This window comes from Oncorhynchus clarkii, chromosome 2 (genome assembly GCF_045791955.1).
Source record: "Oncorhynchus clarkii lewisi isolate Uvic-CL-2024 chromosome 2, UVic_Ocla_1.0, whole genome shotgun sequence".
NCBI classification, from domain to species: Eukaryota; Metazoa; Chordata; class Actinopteri; order Salmoniformes; family Salmonidae; genus Oncorhynchus; species Oncorhynchus clarkii.
Window position 1 is genome coordinate 30634003 of NC_092148.1, and position 26803 is coordinate 30660805.

Genomic DNA, 26803 nt, shown 5'->3' on the forward strand with positions numbered 1-26803 from the left:
AACCTAACTGGTCCAATAGAGTTTAAGCTTAAACATACAGTAGCCCATAGTGTTAAGCAATTGTTACAGTAGGGAGGGTGACAGGTTTCTTCTAGACGTCATACTTGGTATTCAGGCCAAAGAGTTCAATCTTGGTTTCATCATACCAGATAATCTTGTTTCTCATGGTCTGAGAGTGCTTTGGGTGCCTTTTGGCAAACTCCAAGAGAGCTGTCATGTGCCTTTTACTGAGGAGTGGCTTCCGTCTGGCCACTCTACCATAAAGGCCTGATTGGTGGAGTGCTGCAGAGATGGTTGTCCTTCTGGAAGGTTCTCCCATCTCCACAGAGGAACTCTGTCAGAGTGACCATTGAGTTTGTGGTCACCTTCCTGACCATGGCCCTTCTCCCCTGATTGCTCAGTTTGGCTGGGCGACCAGCTCTGGGAAGAGTCTTGGTGGTTCCAAACTTCTTCCATTTACGAATGATGGAGGCCACTGTGTTCTTGGACTTTCAATGCTGCAGTACCCTTCCCCAGATCTGTGCCTCGACACAATCCTGTCTGAGCTCTATAGACAATTCCTTTGACCTCATGGCTTGGTTTTACAGTGGGGCAAAAAAGTATTTAGTCAGCCACCAATTGTGCAAGTTCTCCCACTTAAAAAGACGAGAGAAGCCTGTAATTTTCATCATAGGTACACTTCAACTATGACAGACAAAATGAGGGGGGGAAATCCAGAAAATCACATTGTAGGATTTTTTTATGAATTTATTTGCAAATTATGGTGGAAAATAATTATTTGGTCACCTACAAACAAGTAAACTTTCTGGCTCTCACAGACCTGTACCTTCTTCTTTAAGTGGCTCCTCTGTCCTCCACTCGTTATCTGTATTAATGGCACCTGTTTGAACTTGTTATCAGTATAAAAGACACCTGTCCACAACCTCAAACAGTCACACTCCAAACTCTATAACACTATAGCCAAGACCAAAGAGCTGTCAAAGGACACAAACAAAATTGTAGACCTGCACCAGGCTGGGAAGACTGAATCTGCAATAGGTAAGCAGCTTGGTTTGAAGAAATCAACAGTGGGAGCAATTATTATGGAAGACATACAAGACCACTGATAATCTCCCTCGATCTGGGGCTCCACGCAAGATCTCACCCCGTGGGGTCAAAATTATCACAAGAACGGTGAGCAAAAATCCCAGAACCACACGGGGGGACCTAGTGAATGACCTGCAGAGAGCTGGGACCAAAATAACAAAGCCTACCATCAGTAACACACTACGCCACCAGGGACTCAAATCCTGCAGTGCCAGACGTGTTTTCCTGCTTAAGCCAGTACATGTCCAGGCCCGTCTGAAGTTTGCTAGAGAGCATTTGGATGATCCAGAAGAAGATTGGGAGAATGTCATATGGTCAGATGAAACCAAAATATAACTTTTTGGTAAAAACTCAACTCGTCGTGTTTGGAGGAGAAAGAAGGCTGAGTTGCATCCAAAGAACACCATACCTACTGTGAAGCATGGGAGTGGAAACATCATGCTTTGGGGCTGTTTTTCTGCAAAGGGATCAGGACGACTGATCCGTGTAAAGGAAAGAAAGAATGGGGCCATGTATCATGAGATTTTGAGTGAAAACCTCCTTCCATCAGCAAGGGCATTGAAGATGAAACGTGGCTGGGTCTTTCAGCATGACAATGATCCCAAACACACCGCCCGGGCAACGAAGGAGTGGCTTCATAAGAAGCATTTCAAGGTCCTGGAGTGGCCTAGCCAGTCTCCAGATCTCAACCCCATAGAAAATCTTTGGAGGGAGTTGAAAGTCCGTGTTGCCCAGCAACAGCCCCAAAACATCACTGCTCTAGAGGAGATCTGCATGGAGGAATGGGCCAAAATACCAGCAACAGTGTGTGAAAACCTTGTGAAGACTTACAGAAAAGTTTTGACCCCTGTCATTGCCAACCAAGGGTATATAACAAAGTATTGAGAAACTTTTGTTATTGACCAAATACTTATTTTCCACCATAATTTGCAAATAAATTCATAAATCCTACAATGTGATTTTCTGGATTTTTTTTTTCCTTCTCATTTTGTCTGTCATAGTTGAAGTGTACCTATGATGAAAATTACAGGCCTCATCTTTTTAAGTGGGAGAACTTGCACAATTGGTGGCTGACTAAATACTTTAGTCAACTGTGGGACATTTATTTAGACCGGTTTGTGCCTTTCCAAATCATGTCCAATCAATTGAATTTACCACAGGTGGATTCCAATCAAGTTGTAGAAACATCTCAAGGATGATTCATGGAAATAAGATGCACCTGAGCTCAATGTTGAGTCTCATAGCAAAGGGTCTGAATACTAATGGCAATAAGGTATTTAAAATATTTAAAAAAAAAACATTAATACATTTGCAAACATGTCTTACCATGTTTTCGCTTTGTCATTATGGGGTATGGTGTGTAGATTGATGTGGGGAAAAAATGTAATCCATTTTAGATTAAGGCTGTAGCGTAACAAAATGTGGAAGTCAAGGGGTCTGAATGCACTGTAAAAAAGGACTGTACAAATCCCTACAATTTCAGCTACATACTGTTGTGAAGGCTTAGTGAAACCCACTGGAATATTACGAAATGATCATATTTTAGTTTTCAGGAAGTCTGGAGGTCGTGTGTGTGTGTGTAACTCAATGCAATAGCTACAGGCAGGATATCACACCGGATGTGTGGGTGTTTCCAGTATCCCAGCGATAGAGGAAAAATGGATTTCACAATGCAATCAAGTCACTGATGTACCAGTGTTTAAAGAAAGTGAAAATACTTTTAAAAAGTAATGTTTTATTTCAGCTTCCGACATTTTATCTTTGTGAATATTCTGGGCCTTGTTTCCCAGAGCCTTCATAGCGTTAAGATCATCGTTACAACCTTCTTACGATGTATGTTTCGTAGCCGAGGTGTTTCCCAGTTCCTTCGTTAGTAACGTGGCACATCTAGTGATCCAGACCACTCGTAGCACAGCCAAAGTGCATCATTAGGTGCTTTCCCCCCCCCCCCCCCCCCCCCCCCCCCCCTTTCGCATCACTTTATTCACAGAAGATCTTCGCTAAACACAGCATAAACATCTAGATTTTTTTTCTGTCTGACTGTGAAGGCTGTTGACTACAAATACAACAAGTGAAGAATAAAATGATGTTTGGAATGAAAACTGAGATGACTGCATTTAAAGATGCATAGCCTACATGGGCTATTTCCATCAATGAAGTTATATTTTTCGACTAGGGTATTGTCTATTATTTTTGCTTAAGTGTTTCATGATGTGTGACAATGTGGTCAATAATGTGCCCAATCTGTGATGTAGTGCAGTATTGTTGGGTAAGCATAATAAGCTGCCTCAATAGCCTAATTTGCAGCCGTAGGTGGTAATATCTCTAGGAGCTGATCCTTGGTCAGTATTGTGGAATCGTTTTAATGTTAAGATTTGAATGGAGAAATCTGACCTGAAAGCAGTGCTGCTTTTCTTTTGATCCTATCAGTGTCGACACGCGGTATAACAACGCACTAAGCAAATTTTCTCTTTACGTGGTTGTCTGGGAAACACTCGTAAAGTTGGCTCGTAAAATAAGGATGTGTCTAGTACGTCATCGTAACGCTTAAGTTACATCGCAACTGGGAAACGAGGCCCAGAGGAGTTGCGAATCCTAAATTGAACCCCTTGCATATCTAACTGTAACCCAGTCCAATGTCCTCTCTCCCATGTAGGAAGCTTGTCCTCTCTCCTGCGTTCCAAATGGGGACCCCTGAAAGACAACGAGGCCACCGTCATTTTCTACACCAAACAGATCCTTGAAGGGCTTAAGTACCTCCATGACCACCAGATAGTCCACAGAGACATCAAGGTGAGGTGTCCTCAAGGAGACAGTTTGTTGTTGCTCCTGCTAAATAAATGTTCCAATGCCACAGCAGATTTTAATTCACACAGTCCGAGCTGGTTGTGTTGGAGTGAAACAGGAAGGGACTTCCTGGACTTGAGAAACGCTCCTTTATTATTTCCATTTCTAAACGTTTTGCTACTTTGTGCCCCACTGAGCATGAACCTGGTGTATGTTGCTTACTCAACTACTGTGTTACCATGTTTTATGGGGAAAGTGAATCCAGTGGAATCGACCGATTTTATGATTTTTCAAAGCCGATACCGATTTAATCGGACGTTTAAAAATAAAATATATATATTTGTAATAATGACAATTACAACAATACTCAATGAACTTTTTTTATTTTATCTTAATATAATACATAAATAAAATTATATTTAGTCTCAAATAAATAATGAAACATATTCAATTTGGTTTTAATAATGCAAAAACACTGTGTTGAAGAAAGTAAAAGTGCAATATGTGCAATGTAAAAAAAACTAACGTTTAAGTTCCTTGCTCAGAACATGAGAACATATGAAAGCTGGTGGTTCAATATTCCCAGTTAATAAGTTTTAGGTTGTAGTTATTATAGGAATTAAAACACGCTGGCTGTTTCCCTCTATACCATTTGTATTTCATATACCTTTAACTATTGGATGTTCTTATAGGCACTTTAGTATTGCCAGCCTAATCTCGGGAGTTGATAGGCTTGAAGTCATAAACAGCGCTGTGCTTCAAGCATTGCTAAGAGCTGCTGGCAAATGCAGTAGTGTGCTGTTTGAATGAATGCTTACGAGCCTGCTGCTGCCTACCACTGCTCAGACTGCTCTATTAAATATCAAATCAGACTTAATTATAATATAATAAACACAGAAATTACAAGCCTTTGGTCATTAATATGGTCAAATACGGAAACTATCATTTCGAAAACAAAAGTTTATTCTTTCTGTTACGGTGCGTGAATGAGGACCCAAAAGCGAATCAACTTAAACAGAGCTTCTTTAATTACCAAACATAGGTAGGCTCAGATGGACCGGCAGATTCCGACAGGACAGGACAAGGTTACAGCAAACATGACGACAGTCTGGTTCAGGCATGAATGACACAAACAAACAAGAATCCGACAAGGACAGGAGCAGAAACAGAGAGAGATATAGGGACCTAATCAGAGGGAAAAAGGGAACAGGTGGGGAACGGGGTGAATGGGTAGTTAGAGGAGACAAGGGACAGCTGGGGGAAAGCGGGGGAGAAAAGGTAACCTAACACGACCAGCAGAGGGGGACAGGGTGAAGGGAAAGGACAGAGACAAGACAACATGACAGTACATGACAGTACCCCCCCACTCACCGAGCGCCTCCTGGCGCACTCGAGGAGGAAACCTGGCGGCAACGGAGGAAATCATCAATCAGCGCACGGTCCAGCACGTCCCGAGAGGGAACCCAACTCCTCTCCTCAGGACCGTACCCCTCCCAGTCAACTAGGTACTGATGACCACGGCCCCGAGGACGCATGTCCAAGATTTTACGGACCCTGTAGATAGGTGCGCCCTCGACAAGGATGGGGGGGGGGGGGGGGGAAGACGAGCGGGGGCGCGAAGAACGGGCTTAACACAGGAGACATGGAAGACCGGGTGGACGCGACGAAGATATCGCGGAAGAAGAAGTCGCACTGCGACAGGATTAATGACCTGAGAGATACGGAATGGACCAATGAACCGCGGGGTCAACTTGCGAGAAGCCGTCTTAAGGGGAAGGTTCTGAGTGGAGAGCCAAACTCTCTGACCGCGACAATATCTAGGGCTCTTAGTTCTACGCTTATTAGCAGCTCTCACAGTCTGCGCCCTATAACGGCAAAGTGCAGACCTGACCCTCTTCCAGGTGCGCTCGCAACGTTGGACAAAAGCCTGAGCGGAGGGGACGCTGGACTCGGCGAACTGAGATGAGAACAGCGGAGGCTGGTACCCGAGGCTACTCTGAAAAGGAGATAGCCCGGTCGCAGACGAAGGAAGCGAGTTGTGGGCGTATTCTGCCCAGGGGAGCTGTTCTGACCAAGACGCAGGGTTGCGAAAAGAAAGACTGCGTAAGATGCGACCAATAGTCTGATTGGCCCGTTCTGCTTGACCGTTAGACTGGGGGTGAAAGCCGGAAGAGAGACTGACGGAAGCCCCAATCAAACGGCAAAACTCCCTCCAAAATTGAGACGTGAATTGCGGACCTCTGTCCGAAACGACGTCTGACGGAAGGCCATGAATTCTGAAAACATTCTCGATGATGATTTGTGCCGTCTCTTTAGCAGAAGGAAGCTTAGCAAGGGGAATGAAATGGGCCGCCTTAGAGAACCTATCGACAACCGTAAGAATAACAGTCTTCCCCGCTGACGAAGGCAGTCCGGTGACAAAATCTAAGGCGATGTGAGACCACGGTCGAGAGGGAATAGGAAGCGGCCTGAGACGGCCGGCAGGAGGAGAGTTACCGGACTTAGTCTGCGCGCAGACCGAACAAGCAGCCACGAAACGACGCGTGTCATGCTCCCGGGTGGGCCACCAAAAACGCTGGCGAATGGAAGCAAGCGTACCCCGAACGCCAGGGTGGCCGGCTAACTTGGCAGAGTGAGCCCACTGAAGAACGGCCAGACGAGTAGGAACGGGAACGAAAAGAAGGTTCCTAGGACAAGCGCGCGGCGACGGAGTGTGAGTGAGCGCTTGTTTTACCTGCCTCTCAATTCCCCAGACAGTCAACCCGACAACACGCCCCTCAGGGAGAATCCCCTCGGGGTCAGTGGAGGCTACTGAAGAACTGAAGAGACGAGACAAAGCATCAGGCTTGGTGTTCTTAGAGCCCGGACGATAAGAAATCACGAACTCGAAACGAGCGAAAAACAGCGCCCAACGCGCCTGACGCGCATTAAGTCGTTTGGCAGAACGGATGTACTCAAGGTTCCTATGGTCAGTCCAAACGACAAAAGGAACGGTCGCCCCCTCCAACCACTGTCGCCATTCGCCTAGGGCTAACCGGATGGCGAGCAGTTCGCGGTTACCCACATCATAGTTACGTTCCGACGGCGACAGGCGATGAGAAAAATACGCGCATGGGTGGACCTTGTCGTCAGAGAGGGAGCGCTGAGAAAGAATGGCTCCCACGCCCACCTCTGACGCGTCAACCTCGACAACGAACTGTCTAGAGACGTCAGGTGTAACAAGGATAGGAGCGGATGTAAAACGATTCTTGAGGAGATCAAAAGCTCCCTGGGCGGAAACGGACCACTTAAAGCACGTCTTGACAGAAGTAAGGGCTGTGAGAGGAGCGGCCACCTGACCGAAATTACGGATGAAACGACGATAGAAGTTCGCGAAGCCGAGAAAGCGCTGCAGCTCGACGCGTGACTTAGGGACGGGCCAATCAATGACAGCTTGGACTTTAGCGGGATCCATCTTAATGCCTTCAGCGGAAATAACAGAACCGAGAAATGTGACGGAGGAGGCATGAAAAGTGCACTTCTCAGCCTTCACAAAAAGACAATTCTCTAAAAGGCGCTGGAGGACACGTCGAACGTGCTGAACATGAATCTGGAGTGACGGTGAAAAAATCAGGATATCGTCAAGGTAAACGAAAACAAAGATGTTCAGCATGTCTCTCAGGACATCATTGACTAATGCCTGAAAGACAGCTGGAGCGTTAGCGAGGCCGAAAGGAAGAACCCGGTATTCAAAGTGCCCTAACGGAGTGTTAAACGCCGTCTTCCACTCGTCCCCCTCCCTGATGCGCACGAGATGGTAAGCGTTACGAAGGTCCAACTTAGTGAAAAACCTGGCTCCCTGCAGGATCTCGAAGGCTGAAGACATAAGAGGAAGCGGATAACGATTCTTAACTGTTATGTCATTCAGCCCTCGATAATCTATGCAGGGGCGCAGAGACCCGTCCTTCTTCTTGACAAAAAAAAACCCCGCTCCGGCGGGAGAGGAGGAGGGGACTATGGTACCGGCGTCAAGAGCTACAGACAAATAATCCTCGAGAGCCTTACGTTCGGGAGCCGACAGAGAGTATAGTCTACCCCGGGGGGGAGTGGTTCCCGGAAGGAGATCAATACTACAATCATACGACCGGTGTGGAGGAAGAGAGGTGGCCCTGGACCGACTGAACACCGTGCGCAGATCGTGATATTCCTCCGGCACCCCTTTCAAATCACCAGGCTCCTCCTGTGAAGAAGAGACAGAGGAAACAGGAGGGATAGCAGACATTAAACATTTCACATGACAAGAGACGTTCCAGGAGAGGATAGAATTACTAGACCAATTAATGGAAGGATTATGACAAACTAGCCAGGGATGGCCCAAAACAACAGGTGTAAAAGGTGAACGAAAAATCAAAAAAGAAATGGTTTCGCTATGATTACCAGAAACAGTGAGGGTTAAAGGTAGCGTCTCACGCTGAATCCTGGGGAGAGGACTACCATCCAGGGCGAACAAGGCCGTGGACTCCCTTAACTGTCTGAGAGGAATGTCATGTTCCCGAGCCCAGGTCTCGTCCATAAAACAGCCCTCCGCCCCAGAGTCTATTAAGGCACTGCAGGAAGCTGACGAACCGGTCCAGCGTAGATGGACCGACAAGGTAGTGCAGGATCTTGAAGGAGAGACAGGAGTAGTAGCGCTCACCAGTAGCCCTCCGCTTACTGATGAGCTCTGGCTTTTACTGGACATGAAGTGACAAAATGACCAGCAGAACCGCAATAGAGACAGAGGCGGTTGGTGATTCTCCGTTCCCTCTCCTTAGTCGAGATGCGGATACCTCCCAGCTGCATAGGCTCAGCTCCCGAGCCGGCAGAGGAAGATGGTAGTGATGCGGAGAGGGGGGCAACGGAGAACGCGAGCTCCTTTCCACGAGCTCGGTGACGAAGATCAACCCGTCGCTCAATGCGAATAGCGAGTTCAATCAAGGAATCCACGCTGGAAGGAACCTCCCGGGAGAGAATCTCATCCTTTACCTCTGCGCGGAAACCCTCCAGAAGACGAGCGAGCAAGGCCGGCTCGTTCCAGCCACTGGAGACAGCAAGAGTGCGAAACTCAATAGAGTAGTCTGTTATGGATCGATTGCCTTGACATAGGGAAGACAGGGCCCTGGAAGCCTCCTCCCCAAAAACAGATCGATCAAAAACCCGTATCATCTCCTCCTTAAAGTCTTGATACTGGTTAGTACACTCAGCCCTTGCCTCCCAGATTGCCGTGCCCCACTCACGAGCCCGTCCAATAAGGAGAGATATGACGTAGGCGACACGAGCAGTGCTCCTGGAGTAAGTGTTGGGCTGGAGAGAAAACACAATATCACACTGGGTGAGGAACGAGCGGCATTCAGTGGGCTCCCCAGAGTAACACGGCGGGTTATTGATTCTGGGCTCCGGAGATTCGAAAGCCCTGGAAGTGGCCGGTGGATCGAGGCGGAGATGGTGAACCTGTTCTGTGAGGTTGGAGACTTGGGTGGCCAGGGTCTCAACGGCATGTCGAGCAGCAGACAATTCCTGCTTGTGTCTGCCTAGCATCGCTCCCTGGATCTCGACGGCTGAGTGGAGAGGATCCGAAGTCGCTGGGTCCATTCTTGGTCGGATTCTTCTGTTACGGTGCGTGAATGAGGACCCAAAAGCGAATCAACTTAAACAGAGCTTCTTTAATTACCAAACATAGGTAGGCTCAGATGGACCGGCAGATTCCGACAGGACAGGACAAGGTTACAGCAAACATGACGACAGTCTGGTTCAGGCATGAATGACACAAACAAACAAGAATCCGACAAGGACAGGAGCAGAAACAGAGAGAGATATAGGGACCTAATCAGAGGGAAAAAGGGAACAGGTGGGGAACGGGGTGAATGGGTAGTTAGAGGAGACAAGGGACAGCTGGGGGAAAGCGGGGGAGAAAAGGTAACCTAACACGACCAGCAGAGGGGGACAGGGTGAAGGGAAAGGACAGAGACAAGACAACATGACAGTACATGACACTTTCAGTGAAATATGGAACCGTTCTGTATTTTATCTAACGGGTGGCATTCCTAAGTCTAAATATTGTTGTTACATTGTACAACCTTCAATGTTATGTCATAATTACGTAGAATTCTGGCAAATTAGTGTACAGTTCGCAATGAGCCAGGCGGTCCAAACTGTTGCATATACCCTGACTCTGCTTGCACTGAATGCAAGAGAAGTGACAATTTCCCTACTTAATATTGCCTGCTAACATTAATTTCTTTTAACTAAATATGCAGGTTTAAAAAATATATACTTTTGTGTATTGATTTTAGGAAAGGCATTGGTGTTTATGGTTAGGTACATTTGTGCAAAGATTGTGCTTTTTTCGGCAATGTGTTTTTGTTAAATCATCACCCGTTTGGCGAAGTTGAAGTAGGCTGTGATTCGATGATACATTAACACGCACAGCATTGATTATATGCAATGCAGGACAAGCTAGTTAACTACACATGGTTGATGATATTACTAGGTTAACTAGTGATTATGTGAAGATTGATTGTTTTTTTATAAGATACGTTTAATGCTAGCTAGCACCTTACCTTGGCTCCTTGCAGCCACAAGGTGCCCTAATTAATTGGCCATGCCGATTTTAATTGGTCGACCTCTACAGTGTAAAAAAAACTGTCATTTTCTCACAGGGTGACAACGTGTTGATTAACACCTACAGTGGTGTTCTCAAGATCTCTGACTTTGGCACCTCGAAACGACTGGCGGGAATCAACCCCTGCACAGAGACCTTTACAGGTGTGTTTGATGCTTGTGTATGAGTGTGGTTGGGTATGTGGCCATGCTTTTTTCATATGAACATTTATATTTAACTTTGTTGGTATGAATATTATTTACATGTGTTGCCTACATGTTTGTGTAGGCGGGTGTCTAAACGTCTCTGTGGTGTTTTAGGGACCCTGCAGTACATGGCTCCAGAGATCATCGACCAGGGCCCGCGGGGTTATGGGAAGCCTGCAGACATCTGGTCCTTGGGCTGTACCATCATAGAGATGGCCACGGGGAAACCACCCTTCCACGAGCTGGGCAGCCCACAGGCAGCCATGTTCAAGGTAATCTTTCTCTTGGAAACCAGAAGGTTTGATAATTAGTATGTTATTACATTGTAACCTATACTTTGTTAGTACTTGTGAATACTATATAAATACTGGACTGTAAAGAATTTTACCAGCTGAAACCAGGGTTGTGTTCAAAAAGCTTCAAACTGAAGATATACTGAAACAGGGAGGGACTACCTGAACATGTCCATTGCAAAATGTTTTACATTGCGTGCCCTACTGAACACAACCTTGAAGTGTACGTACTCTGTTTCCATCTCCCTCTAGGTTGGTATGTTCAAGATCCACCCGGAGGTGCCGGAGTGTATGTCAGCTGAGGCCAAAGGCTGCATCATGAGCTGCTTCACACCGGACCCAGACAACAGGGCCACGGCCTCTGAGCTGCTCAAGGATTCCTTCCTCAAATCCACCTCCCGGAGGAAGGCCAAGCCAGAGCCTGAAACACTTCCTACGGATGCTGGTGAGTCATCTTCATTGTTATTGTAATCATCATAATCAGAGAGTGTTATTTAAATCATCATATTTATCATTTTTATAGTCATCATCATCATCAGTGCCAGAGTCCAGTCTTGTGGTAGCACTGCCTACTCTGGACCACATAACCCCCCGACGATGAGAACACAATCACTTTCCTGGCCTCTCAGGCTGGCTGTCTGTCTGTGTAACGGTTCTCTTGTGGTGAAGGAGATGCCAAAGGTTTCGTTTCCAGGTGCCAAAGGTGCGGACTCCGGCCGCAAAACCTTGACCTATAGGGGAGGGTCTGGGTGGGCGTCTGTCCGCGGTGGCGGCTCTGGCGCGGGACGCGGACCCCACTTCACCATTGTCTTAGTCTGCCTCATTGTCCACCTCCGTGGCTCTCTAACCATGGCAACCCCTCTCAATGACCCCACTAGACCGAGGTGCAGCTGCTCGGGACCGAGGTGCAGCTGCTCGGGACCGAGGTGCAGCTGCTCGGGACCGAGGTGCAGCTGCTCGGGACCGAGGTGCAGCTGCTCGGGGCCGAGGGGCGGCACTGGCGTCCCCAGGGCCGAGGGGCGGCACTGGCGTCCCCTGGCAGACGGGTGGCTCCGGCAGCACCGGAGAGGCGAGGCGCATTGAAGGCCTGATGCGTGGTGCTGGCACTGGTGGTACTGGGCCGAGGACACGCACAGGAAGCCTGGTGCGGGGAGCTGCCACCGGAGGGCTGGTGCGTGGAGGTGGTACTGGGTAGACCGGACCGTGCAGGCGCACTGGAGCTCTTGAGCACCGAGCCTGCCCAACCTTACCTGGTTGAATGCTCCCGGTCGCCCTGCCAGTGCGGCAAGGTGGAATAGCCCGCACTGGGCTATGCAGGCGAACCGGGGACGAGCGCAAGGCTGGTGCCATGTAATCCGGCCCAAGGAGACGCACTGGGGACCAGATGCGTAGAGCCGGCTTCATGGCACTTGGCTCGATGCTCACTCTAGCCCGGCCGATACGCGGAGCTGGAATGTACCGCCGGGCTATGCACCCGCACTGGAGACACCGTGCGCACCACAGCATAACACGGTGCCTGCCCGGTCTCTCTAGCCCCCAGGTAAGCACAGGAAGTTGGTGTAGGTCTCCTACCTGGCGTCGCCATACTCCCTGTGAGCCCCCCCCCCCAAGAATTTTTTGGGGCTGACTCTCGGGCTTCCATCCGCGTCGCCGTGCTGCCTCCTCATACCAGCGCCTCTCCGCTTTCGCCGCCTCCAGTTCTTCTTTGGGGCGCCGATATTCTCCAGGCTGAGCCCAGGGTCCTTCTCCGTCCAATTCGTCCTCCCATGTCCATTCCTCTCGCTGCTCCTGCTGCCGTTTCCCCTGCTGCACCTTGGGGCGGCGACACTCCCCTGGTTTTGCCCAGGGTCCTCTCCCGTCGAGGATTTCTTCCCAAGTCCAGAAGTCTTTATTACGTTGCTCCTGCTGCTGCCCTTTACCACGCCGCTTGGTCCTGTTGAGGTGGGTGATTCTGTAACGGTTCTCTTGTGGTGAAGGAGAGGCGGACCAAAACGCAGCGTGGTGGTTATTCATGTTTTTTAATAAAGACACTATACATGAATAAACTAACAAAAACAATAAACGTGGAAAACCAAAAACAGCCCTATCTGGTGCAAAACACAGAGACAGGAACAATCACCCACAAACACACAGTGAAACCCAGGCTACCTAAGTATGATTCTCAATCAGAGACAACTAATGACACCTATCTCTGATTGAGAACCATACTAGGCCGAAACATAGAAATACCCAAAACATAGAAAAACAAACATAGACTGCCCACCCAACTCACGCCCTGACCATACTAAATAAATACAAAACAAAGGAAATAAAGGTCAGAACGTGACAGTCTGTTCTTTTACAAATACATATAAAATACAAAAGGGGATCCTAATTTCAATCACCACACTCATTATTTTCATAATTGTCTGAAATATGAATTATTATAGCCCTTGTCTGTGTATAGTCTTCCTAATTCAGAAACGCTATGCTCATCGCCATTCCGTCACCATTATTGGGGTAATTAATGACTCTGTCCAGCTTTGTGTCCTGTAGGTGACATCTACCAGCGGAGTATGTCTGTCCCAGTGTCTATACGTGTGACAGATACAGACAGGGACACTGACAGGATGGACCTGTCGTGCTCATGGGACCTCCGGAGGACCATCTCCCCCCTCAGAGGAAAGGACATTACAAAGAGCCCACCCAGCACCAGAGGCTTCCTGCTGTAGGTCAATACATCCTATACCCTCTGGTTCCCCATTCGATTACATCAGATTTGTGAAGCAACTTCATTGTAGATCATTGCCTTACTGTAAATGCAATATAATGCCATAGATAACCTCAAGATAGACCATGGCTTTTCCTAAATTGTCTGAAAAATCCAGCTGCTCCGTGATGAGCTTCCACCATGTGGTCTTATTTTCCAATCACTGTAGATAGAGGGGGGAGTAGAGGAGAGGTCAGATTTTCAAGCAATTGAGATAGAGCCCATGCTATATATTGCCAAAGACCATATTTGTATGGCAGAATGCTTTATCTATGTGACATTGGTGTATATCTGTCTCCCCCTTGTGGTGGCCAGGGTGTCAGAGGAGCCCAGTACTGTGGACATGACGGCTAGTCCAGCCACGTCAGGGGAGAACCTGGGCCTGTTCCTACTGAGGAAGGACAGCGAGAGGAGGGCCACACTGCACAGGATCCTCACTGAGTACATCACCGACGTGGTGCACAACATCCAGAACACACTACCTCAGGTAGAGAGCGAGAGTTCTTGGGCTGTATGTATCAAGAGTGTCAGAGTAGGAGTGCTGATTTAGGATCTGTTTTGCCTTTTAGATCATAATGAATAAGACAGGATGGACCTGATCTTAGATCAGTACTTCTAGTATTTGATTATGGGCCCAGAGAAGGGTCTATCCCTAATTGAGATAGTCAACTCCTGATAAATGCAATGGCTTGTGATTGTTATGAGGGCATGCACCCAACCGATCTGAGCATGCATATGTCTAGAGCAATTAAAGACAATGTGTGGTGAAATAATATAATATATGTCACTTAGCAGACTTAGTCATGCGTGCATACGTTTTACGTCTGGATGGTCCCAGGAAAGTGAACCCACTACCCTGGCGTTGCAAGCACCATGCTCTACCAACTGAGCTACACAGGGCCACAAGGCACTTGAACAGAGTATACTCCCTTATCAGGAGTCGTCTGTACATGTTAGGTGTGAAAGAATGAGTGTTTATGTCTGCATTTTACATTTGTAGGTTTCTTTGCCTATAATTATTTTATCGCGTTTCCTCTCTCCTTGCCTCTAAGCAAACAGACGTTGGGTCCGTGACCTCAGAGCACATCTCTGAGCTGATTGGCTGCCTGCGGGAGAACATCCGCTCTCCAGACAGAAGGCACCTGACCAACAGCCTGGTGAAGTTGCGCTCCACACTGCTTGAAGCTGCAGTACCCCTCAAAAACCTGCGAGCTGTGCTCTTCAGCCTCCAGGATGCGGTAGGTCACTGGAGGTCACGGTTGTGTTCATTAGGGTATGCAACGGAAAACATTATAAACGTCTTGCAACATCTTATTGGACTAGTTTGGGTAGTCCCTCCCTGTTTTTTAAAATGTGGTACATAATGAACATTACCCAGGAGTTGCAAAGCCAGTCCTTGAGGGCAGTAGCCCTGCCAGTTTCCATTTCTCCCTGGCATGTAAAAGATTGCGTACTGTCATTGATTGGCCATATATTTCACACACATGGTTCCTCAAGTATTAGATAGTTAGTAATCACAAGGCAAGGGTGGATGTGGAATTAAACAGGGGGAGTCTTATATGTGTCAATAGGCAAGAGATTTACCACTCGACCACAGGCTCTGTGTCACACCCAGTAGTATTGTGCTAACCCATTCTTCTCACTCCCGTGTGTGTGTGTGCGCAGGTGAAAAAGGTGTTGAGGCAGCAGCGGGTGAAACCTCACTGGATGTTTGCTCTGGATAACCTTCTGAGGCAGGCCGTACAGGACGCCATCACTGTGCTGTTACCAGGTAAGAACCAGCAGAGTCAGGCCTAATTCCATCTCAACTTCTATCAGTTGTTTAGACATGGAAATTCCTCATAGAACTACAGTTCAATTTCATGATATGAGTCCAACCCCGCCATTCAAATACCTCACCACCTCCCAACCCCCGTCCCACCTCCACACACACACACACACTTGCTCACACACACCTCGATGACTTTCAGAGCTCAAGCTTCAGCTGCAGTCTTCCTTTGAGACGGAGGAGAGTAGCCCAGAAAGAGAGCAGCAGCCCAGTGAGCTAGCAGAGCTTTTGCCTGCAGCCCTCTCAGATGACCAGGTGGCGGCGCCAGCCGACACAGAGCTCATAGAGGAGGTTTCAGAAAGCCCCTGCTTACCCAATGGCCTCCAGTACAACACTAACTGTCCCCTCAGTCAGGAACTGAGAGATCTACGGCTAGAGACGCGCAGGTTCAGTACCATTTACTTAGCTGTTTATATTACATTGCTTTTTGGCGTGGCATAAATGCATTTGTGTTGTCATTTTATTCTTTGTTCCACCTTTTATTGTGGGGGTTTCCTTTTTTTTCACCTTTAGTATAACGGGCTTTAAAATGTAAAGAAAATAAGGTCATTTCTACAGATTCAGTGAACAATGCCAGCACACCACCAAGGATTACATTGCAACCAGTTACAAAATGGACAGTGAAGTGATATGTGTAAAAAGTGAAATGTGCTGTTTACTTCAGGCCTGGTCCATAATGACTAAGTGCGTTTTAGACTGCTGACCCAGCTGAGTGAGAAAGAGAGGGAATACCAGGAGCTACTGAGGAACTCTGTCCAGAGTAGACAGGGTCAGATCGACACTACCAGGAACACATCAGAACCCACAGGTAATGTTTTCTGCTCCTACTCCCCCCCCAAAGCAGTCTGACTATTGATAATGTCAGCACATTGAAGGCTAGAGTGTTGGTAAAGATTGTAGGTTTGGGTGAGGTACCTTTAGTGAGCCAAATTCTGTGTCACTCTGCCACACCTTAGTATGTAGCAAGGCCAAACACTCCTTGCCCAACGAGTAATGAATATCAGCTGTTAAATCCTCTTGTGTGTTTTTGTATACATGTAGATACAGGAGGTTGAAGGCCCACAAGTTACAGCCTGCCTACTGTAATATTCCTAAAATGGAGATATGTAAATACCATTGAGACACTTGGTAGGCCTTGTGATTCACACCCTGTGTTTCTAGATCTATCTCCACACCTCACCCTCAGGCAGTGGATTTCTGCTCTACTGGTTTGAGTTTAAGGCGTATAGCTCATTGCGAGAGTTCGAACCAGATGTGTCAGTCATAATAATGATTTAGAAACTGGCTTAGGAAAATCTTGGACTGTTTTTGTTTATTAGACCCTAATGACCTCCTTTCCCCTTTGTTAACATATACTGTCGCGATTAGCCCAGACTGGGGCTAACACCTTAACCATTTCTGAAAATCTGTATTTGAAATACTCAGCTTAGTAGCATGATGGTGCAAACTGGTGACCAGATCATGCCGACTTGTCTTCTCATCCTCCTGTAGATACAGAGTTGTCCCTGCAGATTAGTTCGAACTCAGAAGTCACGTCCTTGGTTTGCTGGCTGAAGGCTATCCCAGTAGATCAGGACACCATAGACAAGGTAAGGAACTTCAAAAATACCTTGTGATTTAATGATGTGGGATTGGTTACCAAAATATGGTGTGACTATTGATTGATGGGTAACTACATGCATGGAATAAACCATCTAACTGGTGAGAAGAGTGAGCCGTATTCACATTATCATAATATGACAAGTCACAAAAGTCTAGACCACGAAAAATCTGAAAAAAGAGGACGTAATCCATTATGACAATATTCTCTTTATGATGTAGCTCAGTTTCAGTCAGTGTTTGCGTGAGGCTAGAGGCTTGTTCTCACCGATGTTGTGTAAGTAGAATTCATGCTGTGCTTTTGTTTCTAGTTACTCTCTCACGAGTTCACCTTGGACTGTCTCCTCACCATGGCCTGCAGGGATGACTTGATGTACTGTGCCATAAGGTGACCTGCCTCCTCCAATCATGTTCACACATCCTTAAAGCAGAAACAGGAAACAACTGATCTGCGCTTAATGAGGGAAAACCCGCTGTTCTCTGTTTGGATGGTTGTTATGTTGTTATTCAAAGGACTGTGAAAGTACTGTGGATTGCTGAGATTTGTCAATGTGGATGTGACTAGGGATCTGTGCAGTGTGAGGGTGTATGGATGTGACACACACACATGGACACACACCCACACACAAAGGGTCTGTACCGTAATGGTTGTTTTCTTTACTGTAACTGTTTCTCCACAGAGGAGGGATGCTGTGTCGTATCTGGGCGGCCATCACAACATGGAGGAAGTCACAGCTCAAATCTCAGCTCAGCACACACTCTGAAGAGAGCGAGGACACATTCTCGGATGGGTAGTCACATGTTCCAATAGGCTGGTCCTATATGCACAACATGGTACAGATTTACTGAGTGTGAATTTATCTCATAGTTAAGGTGTGTGTGTGTGTGTGTGTGTGTGTGTGTGTGTGTGTGTGTGTGTGTGTGTGTGTGTGTGTGTGTGTGTGTGTGTGTGTGTGTGTGTGTGTGTGTGTGTGTGTGTGTGTGTGTGTGTGTGTGTGTGTGTGTGTGTGTGTGCAGTTTTCTGAGAACAAGATAATCATGTCATAAAAAGTGGACCTACCTTAGTATTTCCCCAAAGTTGTTATATTGAAACTGAAATGGTTACAGAAAGATGGATGAACAGTAAAGGATATGTTTTTCTGTCATTTCTTATTGTGAATACCTATACTTATAAAAACGGGTTTGAGAAATCTGCAATCTGATTGGTTGAAATGGCGTTCTAAACCATTTGACAATTCTCTGATATTTGAAATGCATATGCAGGGGAAAGGGGAATATTTAGGGCCAACAGCTGTCATATTTTTACCTCAACAGACAATCCATGCCTCCATGGATACTTTATATTCCTTTGTTAGTTTGGTGTGTAGTATAAAACAAAATAACTTATTTCTATTGTACCTCTTTAATGTACACCATTTCTGAGATCTTAGAAGGGCCTAAAGCTTGAAGAAAAGGTATGTTATTGATGGTAAATATACACTTTTGCGAGTCTGTGCACTGGTGACTGGTCATTAAAATAAGCGGGAATAGTGGTGGTGTCTGTAAGATGGGTATTTTGATAAAGAAAGGTGCCAATGTTCATGTTAAAAACTGTCATGTTTTAAATATGATTTTCTTTCAGTTTCACATGGGTAGGTACAGGAATAAAAGTCTAGGTAGGCATAATGACACTAACGCCACCTAGCAACAACAAAACATCTACATGTCATTCAAAATGTCACATGAAACATGGACACTGCATGTTTCTTTGTCATGCCTAGTAGCCAGGTCTGTTTGTGCTTTAGTCAACTTCTCTATAATTTATAGCCATGCTAAACATTTCTGAAGAATGGAAAAGTTAAACAGCTTCTATATGTTTTTATAGTTTATAAAATACAATGGGTCCTGTCAAGAAAGTTGATGATCGTTAATGATCGAAAGTTAAATCTATATAATCCGTGAATTTATCGAGCATTTTGTTTGGCTGAGTGAAAACTAGCCATCAAATGCTTGCTTTCTCTGTCCTTGTTTCCTTCACTCCTTGCCTCTCTGAAAGTACATTGGGGCCCAAGGGGAGGATCCTTCACTACTCTCCCACAATGTGCTTTGAAAGGGAGGTGAGGAAACAAGGGGAGAATCTCAATTGCATCCTCACGTCCTCTCGCCGCCTCAAAGTCCATTGGATTAAAAAGGTGAGGGGAGTGAAGGAGACAAGGACAGAGGATGCGACTAATCAAGGAAATGCAATTGAGATTCTTCCAAGGACAGAGGAAGCAAGTATTTAACAGATAGTGACAGTGAGTGAGGGACTGAGCTACCATAATACCCATGGGTGGTGACATGGTGAAAGATCCACCTTACTTGGTTGAATTTTTCCCATATTGCTTACACCTGTCCAATCCTATCAGATTTACATTTGTACATTTTAGTCATAAAGCAGACACACTTATCCATTGACAATTTACAGGAGGAATGAGGGTTAAGTGCCTTGCTTAAAGGCACATCAACAGAATTTTCTCATAGTCAGCTCAGGGATTCAAACCAGCAACCTTTCAGTTACTGGCCCAAACGTTCTTAACCACTTGACTACCTGTTTCCCAGATCTCCACAAGTGTCTAGGGGAAGAGGTTGTTTCTGGACAGGACCCCACAACCCTTTGTGTTTGTGGTGGACCTGCAGCACAACACTTGATGCATGGTTGGATGTTTAATTCCATTGCTGTACACATGGATTTGCACATGGTGCCGTGGCTGTGTCCAGATTACACCTATCAGGCTGATCAGGCAGTTCTGTGTAGCTGATTAGTAATTCATAAATAATAGATGCATAGAATGGAGTTGGAAAGGTGAACTACTTTGAAAGGACAGGAAGTGTTAGCTGTGCACTTGACCAATGACAGGCATTCCACATTAAACCCCACACGTGAACATTGAAAGTCATTTTAAATAGTTTTATTCCAAAACAACAATTTGGCTGTTTTCACATTCCTTGTAAACTCAAGGAAAATGTACACTGACTGTAATCTTATCTCAGGAATCCTGACTTAATGTTGTCCACGAAGTAGACTAATTATGTTGACTGCTGTAACATGGACACAAGAATGTTCTGTCAATCCTGGAGATCAACAGTCAATCCTGCACTTTGGCTGTTGTTCAATCACATGCGGTATAACAGGAGCTTGACTGTCATTCCACAAAAAAATCCTGAATCAGATGATGTAGTGCGATAATGTCCCCTCATACTAAACAGCCAGACATCAAATGCGCATCAAACAACTATTGTGCAACAACTATTGTAAACTAATATATTCTTGTCTATAGTGAATACATCATTTAAACATTCACAGTGTAGGTTGGAAAAAAATAAGTGGATCCCGAGGCTAATGGCAGGAGTCCGCTAACCTGGAGTACAATCATTGAGACGAGATTGGAGATGTTGGTTAGAGCTGCGCTGCCCTATTAAAAACACACAAAATGTTAATTTGCTATTCACAAGAAGCATTGCCTGATGTGAACTATGCCTCGAACAAAAGTGATATCAGAAGACCCAAGATTAAGAATTGTTGACTTGCATGAAGCTGGAAAGGGTTACAAAAGTATCTCTAAAAGCCTTGATGTTCATCAGTCCACGGTAAGACAAATTGTCTATAAATGGAGAAAGTTCAGCACTGTAGCTGCTCTCCCTAGGAGTGGCCGCCCTGCAAAGATGACTACAAGAGCACAGCGCAGAATGCTCAATGAGGTTAAGAAGAATCCTAGAGTGTCAGCTAAAGACTTACAGATATCTCTGGAACATGCTAACATCTCTGTTGACGAGTTCAAGATACGTAAAACACTAAATAAGAATGGTGTTCATGGGAGGACAACATGGAAGAAGCCACTGCTGTCCAAAAAAAACAAACATTGCTGCACGTCTGAAGTTCGCAAAAGAGCATCTGGATGTTCCACAGCGCGACTGGTCAAATATTCTGTGGACAGATGAAACTAAAATTGTGTTGTTTGGAAGGAACACACAACACTATGTGTGGATAAAAAAAGGAACAGCACACCAACATCAAAACCTCATCCCAACTGTAAAGTATGATGAAGGGAGCATCATGGTTTGGGGCTGCTTTGTTGCCTCGGTCTGGACAGCCTGCTGTCAACGACAGAAAAAATGAATTCCCAAGTTTATTAAGACATTTTGCAGGAGAATGTAAGACTATCTGTCCATCAATTGAAGCTCAACAGAAGTTGGGTGATGCAACAGGACAATGACCCAAAACACCGAAGTAAATCAACAACAGAATGGCTTCAACAGAAGAAAATACGCCTTCTGGAGTGGTCTTGGAGAGTCCTGACCTTAACCCGATTGAGATGCTGTGGTATGACCTTGAGCGGTTCACACTAGACATCCCAAGAAAATTGCTGAATTGAAACAGTTTTGTATTGAGGAATGGTCTAAAATTCCTCCTGACCGTTGTGCAGGTCTGATCCGCAACTACAGAAAACGTTTGGTTCAGGTTATTGCTGCCAAAGGAGGGTCAACCAGTTATTAAATCCAAGGGTTCACATACTTTTCCCACCCTACACTGTGAATGTTTACACGGTGTGTTCAGTAAAGACATGAAAACGTAGAATTGTTTATTTGTTTAAGCAGACTGTTTGTCGATTGTTGTGACCTAGAATTTTATAACCAATCTATGCAGAAGTCCAGGTAATTCCAAAGGGTTCACATACTTTTTCTTGCCACTGTAATTATTGAAGAACCCTGTTAATGATAGTATCACATTTTTTATTCATGTTAGTTACTCTTTCTGTTAGATGCATTTGATTTTGCAATCGTATACATGATTTTGGATATGTGTGCACATCAAAACTGTTTTCACAATGTAACATAGAGAGATACGAAATGTTACGAGGTGACAGTTCACTTCTGAGTTCTCCATACAAAAAAGTGTCCGACAGCAATCTCCAGGAATTTTACAGGATCAAATTCAATATGTAAGTACATTGTTAAATGCTTAGTATATGATGTAACAACAAACAGCATTATAAATGTAAGAAAAAGGAAAGTAGTGTTTTATCACCATTTTTGCCAAATCTATGAAAATTCCAAACATGAGAAAAGGTTTAAACAGGTTTTGATTTTACTCATGAATTATACTGAACGCTTCATATAAGGGAATCAGTCAATTGAAATAAATCAATTAGGCCCAAATCAATGGATTTCACATGACTGGGAATACAGATACTGTATGTATCTGTTGGTCACAGATACTTTAAAAAAAGGTAGGGGTGTGGATCAGAAAACCATTCAGTATCTGTTGTAACCACCATTCGTCTCATGCAGCACAACACATCTCCTTTGCATAGAGTTGATCAGGCTGTTGATTGTGGAATGTTGTTCCACTCCTTTTCAATGGATGTGCGAAGTTGATGGATATTGGCGGGAACTGGAACATGCTGTCGTAAACATCGATCCAGAGCATCCCAAACTTGCTCAATGGGTGAGTATGCAGGCCATAGAAGAACAAGGACATTTTCAGCTTCCAGGAATTTACAGACCCTTGCGAGGCCGGACGTTTCTGAGATACTGGAACCGGGCTCGCCTGGCACAAGTGGTCATTCCACGCTCAAAATCTCTTAGGTCACTCGTTTTGCCCATTCTAACGTTCGTTCGAACAGTAACTGAATGCCTCGATGTCCATCTGCCTGCTTTATATAGCAAGCCACGTTACTCACTGTGTGTAGGATCAAACTATTTCCGTGAACGGGTGGTGTACCTAATAAACTATCCACTGATTGTATGTTCCCAGTTTTATATCTTAATGTGTTCACATGAAGAAAGAGCTGAGTATTATTCATGACTGTAACAGCTCCAAACATTTTCCCACTACAAGAAATGTTCATTGGTACCCTAGTTTATAGAAAGACCCACACGCTGAAAGAACAATAGAAGGAAAGATGATCATATTTGTGTGTGAGTGTACAGTGTACACATGCCCCTGCTCTCACTCACTCACTCACTCACGCACACACATAGACACACAGTCTGGTGGAAGAAGTGATGCAGTGGTGCCCACACTGTAAAATTCCACACATGCTTCCCCATCTGTTTTCATACTGTTGACATCACCATGGAGACAAGTGTTTGGGCCTTCCTGTTATCTCAGGCCATATGGCTACACATTGTGTTTGTGTGTGTTTCATTCATTTAGTTGTGTAATTATTCCCCAGTATTCTCTATGGTCCTATATGCAATTGGTGAGATGGGACAATGAAGTCAATAATTTTCATAACTACAATAAGTGCTGGAACTATTAGAGGGCTAGTGAAGTATAAGTCTACTCAAACACTGCGTCATAAGGGATATGAATTCATTTAGGGACTGGGCTTGGTTCACTTTAATATATGAAAAACACCCACAAAGGCGTAACAGTAATGTCTGTTTTTTATTTAGATAAATGTTTATGTCCTCTCCTTTCTTGTCTTTATAAGAGTGTTTTACCCTATTGCTACTGGATGTAGCACATGAGGGTACATGATTAAAAAAATCCAGAGAAATTAGTTCAGAATAAAAAATAGTACATTTACATTTTAGTCAATTAGCAGACGCTTTCATCCAGAGCGACTTACAGCTCTTCAGCTGGTCGGGACAACCACATATCACAGGCACAGTAAGTACACTTTTCCTCAATTAACTAAGTGTCAGCAAAATCAGAGCTAGAAAGAGGGGCAGTCAAGTGCAAGTGTTGGTTTAGGAAGTTGTTTTTGTTGGGGGGTGGGTCGAGGTGAGGAGGGTTATTATTTAAGATTCTCTTTGAAGAGGTAGGGTTATAGGTACTTGCGAAAGATGGGTAGGGACTCTGCTGCCCTTGCTTCAGGGTGAAGCTGGTTCCACCATTGGGGTGCCAGGACAGAGAAGAGCTTGGACTGGGCTGAGTGGGAGCTGCCCCCCTGTAGGGGTGGAGGGCCGAGAGACCAGAGGTGGTCTTGTAGTGGATTCGAGCTTCGACTGGAAGTCAGTGGAGGTTGCAGAGGAGCGGGGTGACATGGGAGAATTTGGGAAGATTGTCCAGGGTCACGCCAAGGTTCTTCGCACTCTGGGAGGGCGACACTGGAGTTGTCAACCATAATGGTTGGTCTTTGTGTGGGCAGGCCTTCCCCGGGAGGAAGAGCAGCTCCGTCTTGTCGAGGTTGAGCTTGAGGTGAGGGGCCAACATCCAAGCTGAGATATCTGCCAGGCACGTAGAGATGCGTGTCGCCATTTTACAACCTAGGTTTAGGTGGAAGAGGAATGGGAAGTGGCAGCAGTGTCAATAAAGAGGCGAGCCATCTTGGCCAAATTGTACGCGGCGCTGTCTATCAGTGATACAGTTGAAGTCGGAAGTTTACATACACTTAGGTTGGAGTCATTAAAACTTGTTTTTCAACGACTCCACAAATTTCTTGTTAACAAACTATAGTTTTGGCAAGTCGGTTAGGACATCTACTTTGTGCATGACACAAGTACTTTTTCCAACAGATTATTTCACTTATAATTCACTGTATCACAATTCCAGTGGGTCAGAAGATTACATACACTATGTTGACTGTGCCTTTAAACAGTTTGGAAAATTCCAGAAAATGATGTCATGGCTTTAGAAGCTTCTGATAGGCTAATTGACATAATTTGAGTCAATTGGAGGTGTACCTGTGGATGTATTTCAAGGCCTACCTTCAAACTCAGTGTCTCTTTGCTTGCATCTTTGGAAAATCAAAATCAGCCAAGGCCTCAGAAAAAAAATTGTAGAGTCTGGTTCATCCTTGGGAGCAATTTCCAAATGTATGAAGGTACCACGTTCAACTGTACTAACAGTAGTACGCAAGCATATACACCATTGGACCACGCAGCCGTTATACCGCTCAGGAAGGAGACGCGTTCTGTCTCTTAGAGATGAACGTACTTTGGTGCGAAAAGTGCAAATCAATCCCAGAACAACAGCAAAGGACCTTGTGAAGATGTTGGAGGAAACGGGTACAAAAGTATCTATATCCACAGTAAAACAAGTCCTATATCGACATAACCTGAAAGGCCGCTCAGCAAGGAAGAAGCCACTGCTCCAAAACCGCCATTAAAAAAAGCCAGACTACGGTTTGCAACTGCACATGGAGACAAAGATTGTACTAAAGGCAATGATACCAAATACTAATTGAGTGTATGTAATCTTCTGACCCACTTGGAATGTGTTGAAAGAAATAAAAGCTGAAATAAATCATTCTCTCTACTATTATTCTGACATTTCACATTTTTTAAATAAAGTTGTGATCCTAACTGACCTAAGACAGGGAACTTTTACTAGGATTAAATGTCAGGAATTGTGAAAGACTGAGTTTAAACTCAATTTGGAGTATGTAAACTTCCGACTTCAACTGTATATGGTCGCGTCACAGTCCATAGTGCTTAATTGTTTAAGATTGTACACCATGCACATCTTGACGGACAACGGACAATGACCAAAGTAAGAGTTGTAAATCATGCTCTTTATACAGATAGTGTTCCTTGCCTTTGCAGTGTCCTATTGTATCTCAATGGGAGCTCAGAATACAAATTCTAAGTAGAGGCTTGTGGAGCCAAGTCCGAAGATGTCCTGATGATGTTGGACGGTTTCCCATGTGAAGAATCTTCCATCACCAAGAGTTGCAGTCTGCAATGAATTGGTCCTGAACATCTTTAAAACTAAGAGCATTGTATTTGGTACAAATCATTCCCTTAGTTCTAGACCTCAGCTGAATCTGGTAATGAATGGTGTGGCTATTGAACAAGTTGAGACTAAATTGCTTGACGTTTCCTTAGATTGTAAACTGTCATGGTCAAAACATATAGATTAAATGGTTGTAAAGATGGGCAGAGGTCTGTCCTTAATAAAGAGATGCTTTTTTGACACCACACTCCCAAAAGCAAGTCCGGCAGGCTTTAGTTTTGTCTTATCTGGATTATTGTCCTGTCGTGTGGTGCAAGGAAAGACCTAGTTAAGCTGCAGCTGGCCCAGAACAGAGCCGCATGCCTTGCTCTTCCTTGTAATCAGAGGGCTGATATAAATATTATGGATGCCAGTCTCTATTGGCTAAGAGCTGAGGAGAGACTGACTGCATCACTTCTTCTTTTTATAAGAAACATTCATGTTTTAAATCCCAAATTGTTTGCGTGACACACACACACACTTACCCCACCAGACATCCCACCAGCGGTCTTTTGATAAGCACCTGATGTGCTTATCAACCAGGCTCAGCACTTGGACCAGGTTGCTCCTGCCCCCTGGGGGAATTGAGCGTGGTACTGAACTGTATTGTGCTGTCTAAACTACCTAACCTATTCCAAAACAATATGATGTTGATTTTGAATGTCTGTTGCAGACCACTTACTGAAGGAGACCAGGCTCACAATTAGGATGTTGGAAACTCTGAGGGCAAAGCAATTTGCATCTGAGCTTTGGCCGACCCATTGAACAAGCTTTTCGAAGTCACCAAGGACTAATCTTTAAGGCCAGGGCTGTGAGTATATAGTGGACAGGATGGTGAGTACAACACTTCTCCAAGCTGAAACAGATCTGTTTTGGGAGATCAGACCGCTCATAGCTGTGGTGAAGCAGATCAATGCTTTTATATCGGACCGTATACAGCAGACCCTGGCCAA

At 45.3% G+C, this 26803-nt stretch overlaps 1 protein-coding gene across 1 annotated transcript in view; it reads left to right on the top strand.

Moving 5' to 3' along the window:
* The window catches only part of LOC139366442 (mitogen-activated protein kinase kinase kinase 5-like), a 40672-nt gene extending 22308 nt beyond the window's left edge, over window positions 1–18364 (top strand). The window contains exons 16-28 of the mRNA XM_071103930.1: window positions 3743–3879; window positions 10551–10656; window positions 10813–10970; window positions 11244–11436; window positions 13527–13698; window positions 14056–14227; window positions 14793–14978; window positions 15406–15511; window positions 15711–15954; window positions 16264–16376; window positions 17060–17157; window positions 17479–17555; window positions 17848–18364. Coding sequence (XP_070960031.1) covers window positions 3743–3879; window positions 10551–10656; window positions 10813–10970; window positions 11244–11436; window positions 13527–13698; window positions 14056–14227; window positions 14793–14978; window positions 15406–15511; window positions 15711–15954; window positions 16264–16376; window positions 17060–17157; window positions 17479–17555; window positions 17848–17962 — 1877 coding nt within the window. The 3' untranslated portion in view covers window positions 17963–18364. The remainder of the gene's footprint in view (window positions 1–3742; window positions 3880–10550; window positions 10657–10812; window positions 10971–11243; window positions 11437–13526; window positions 13699–14055; window positions 14228–14792; window positions 14979–15405; window positions 15512–15710; window positions 15955–16263; window positions 16377–17059; window positions 17158–17478; window positions 17556–17847) is intronic.
* Window positions 18365–26803: the final 8439 nt, after the last annotated feature.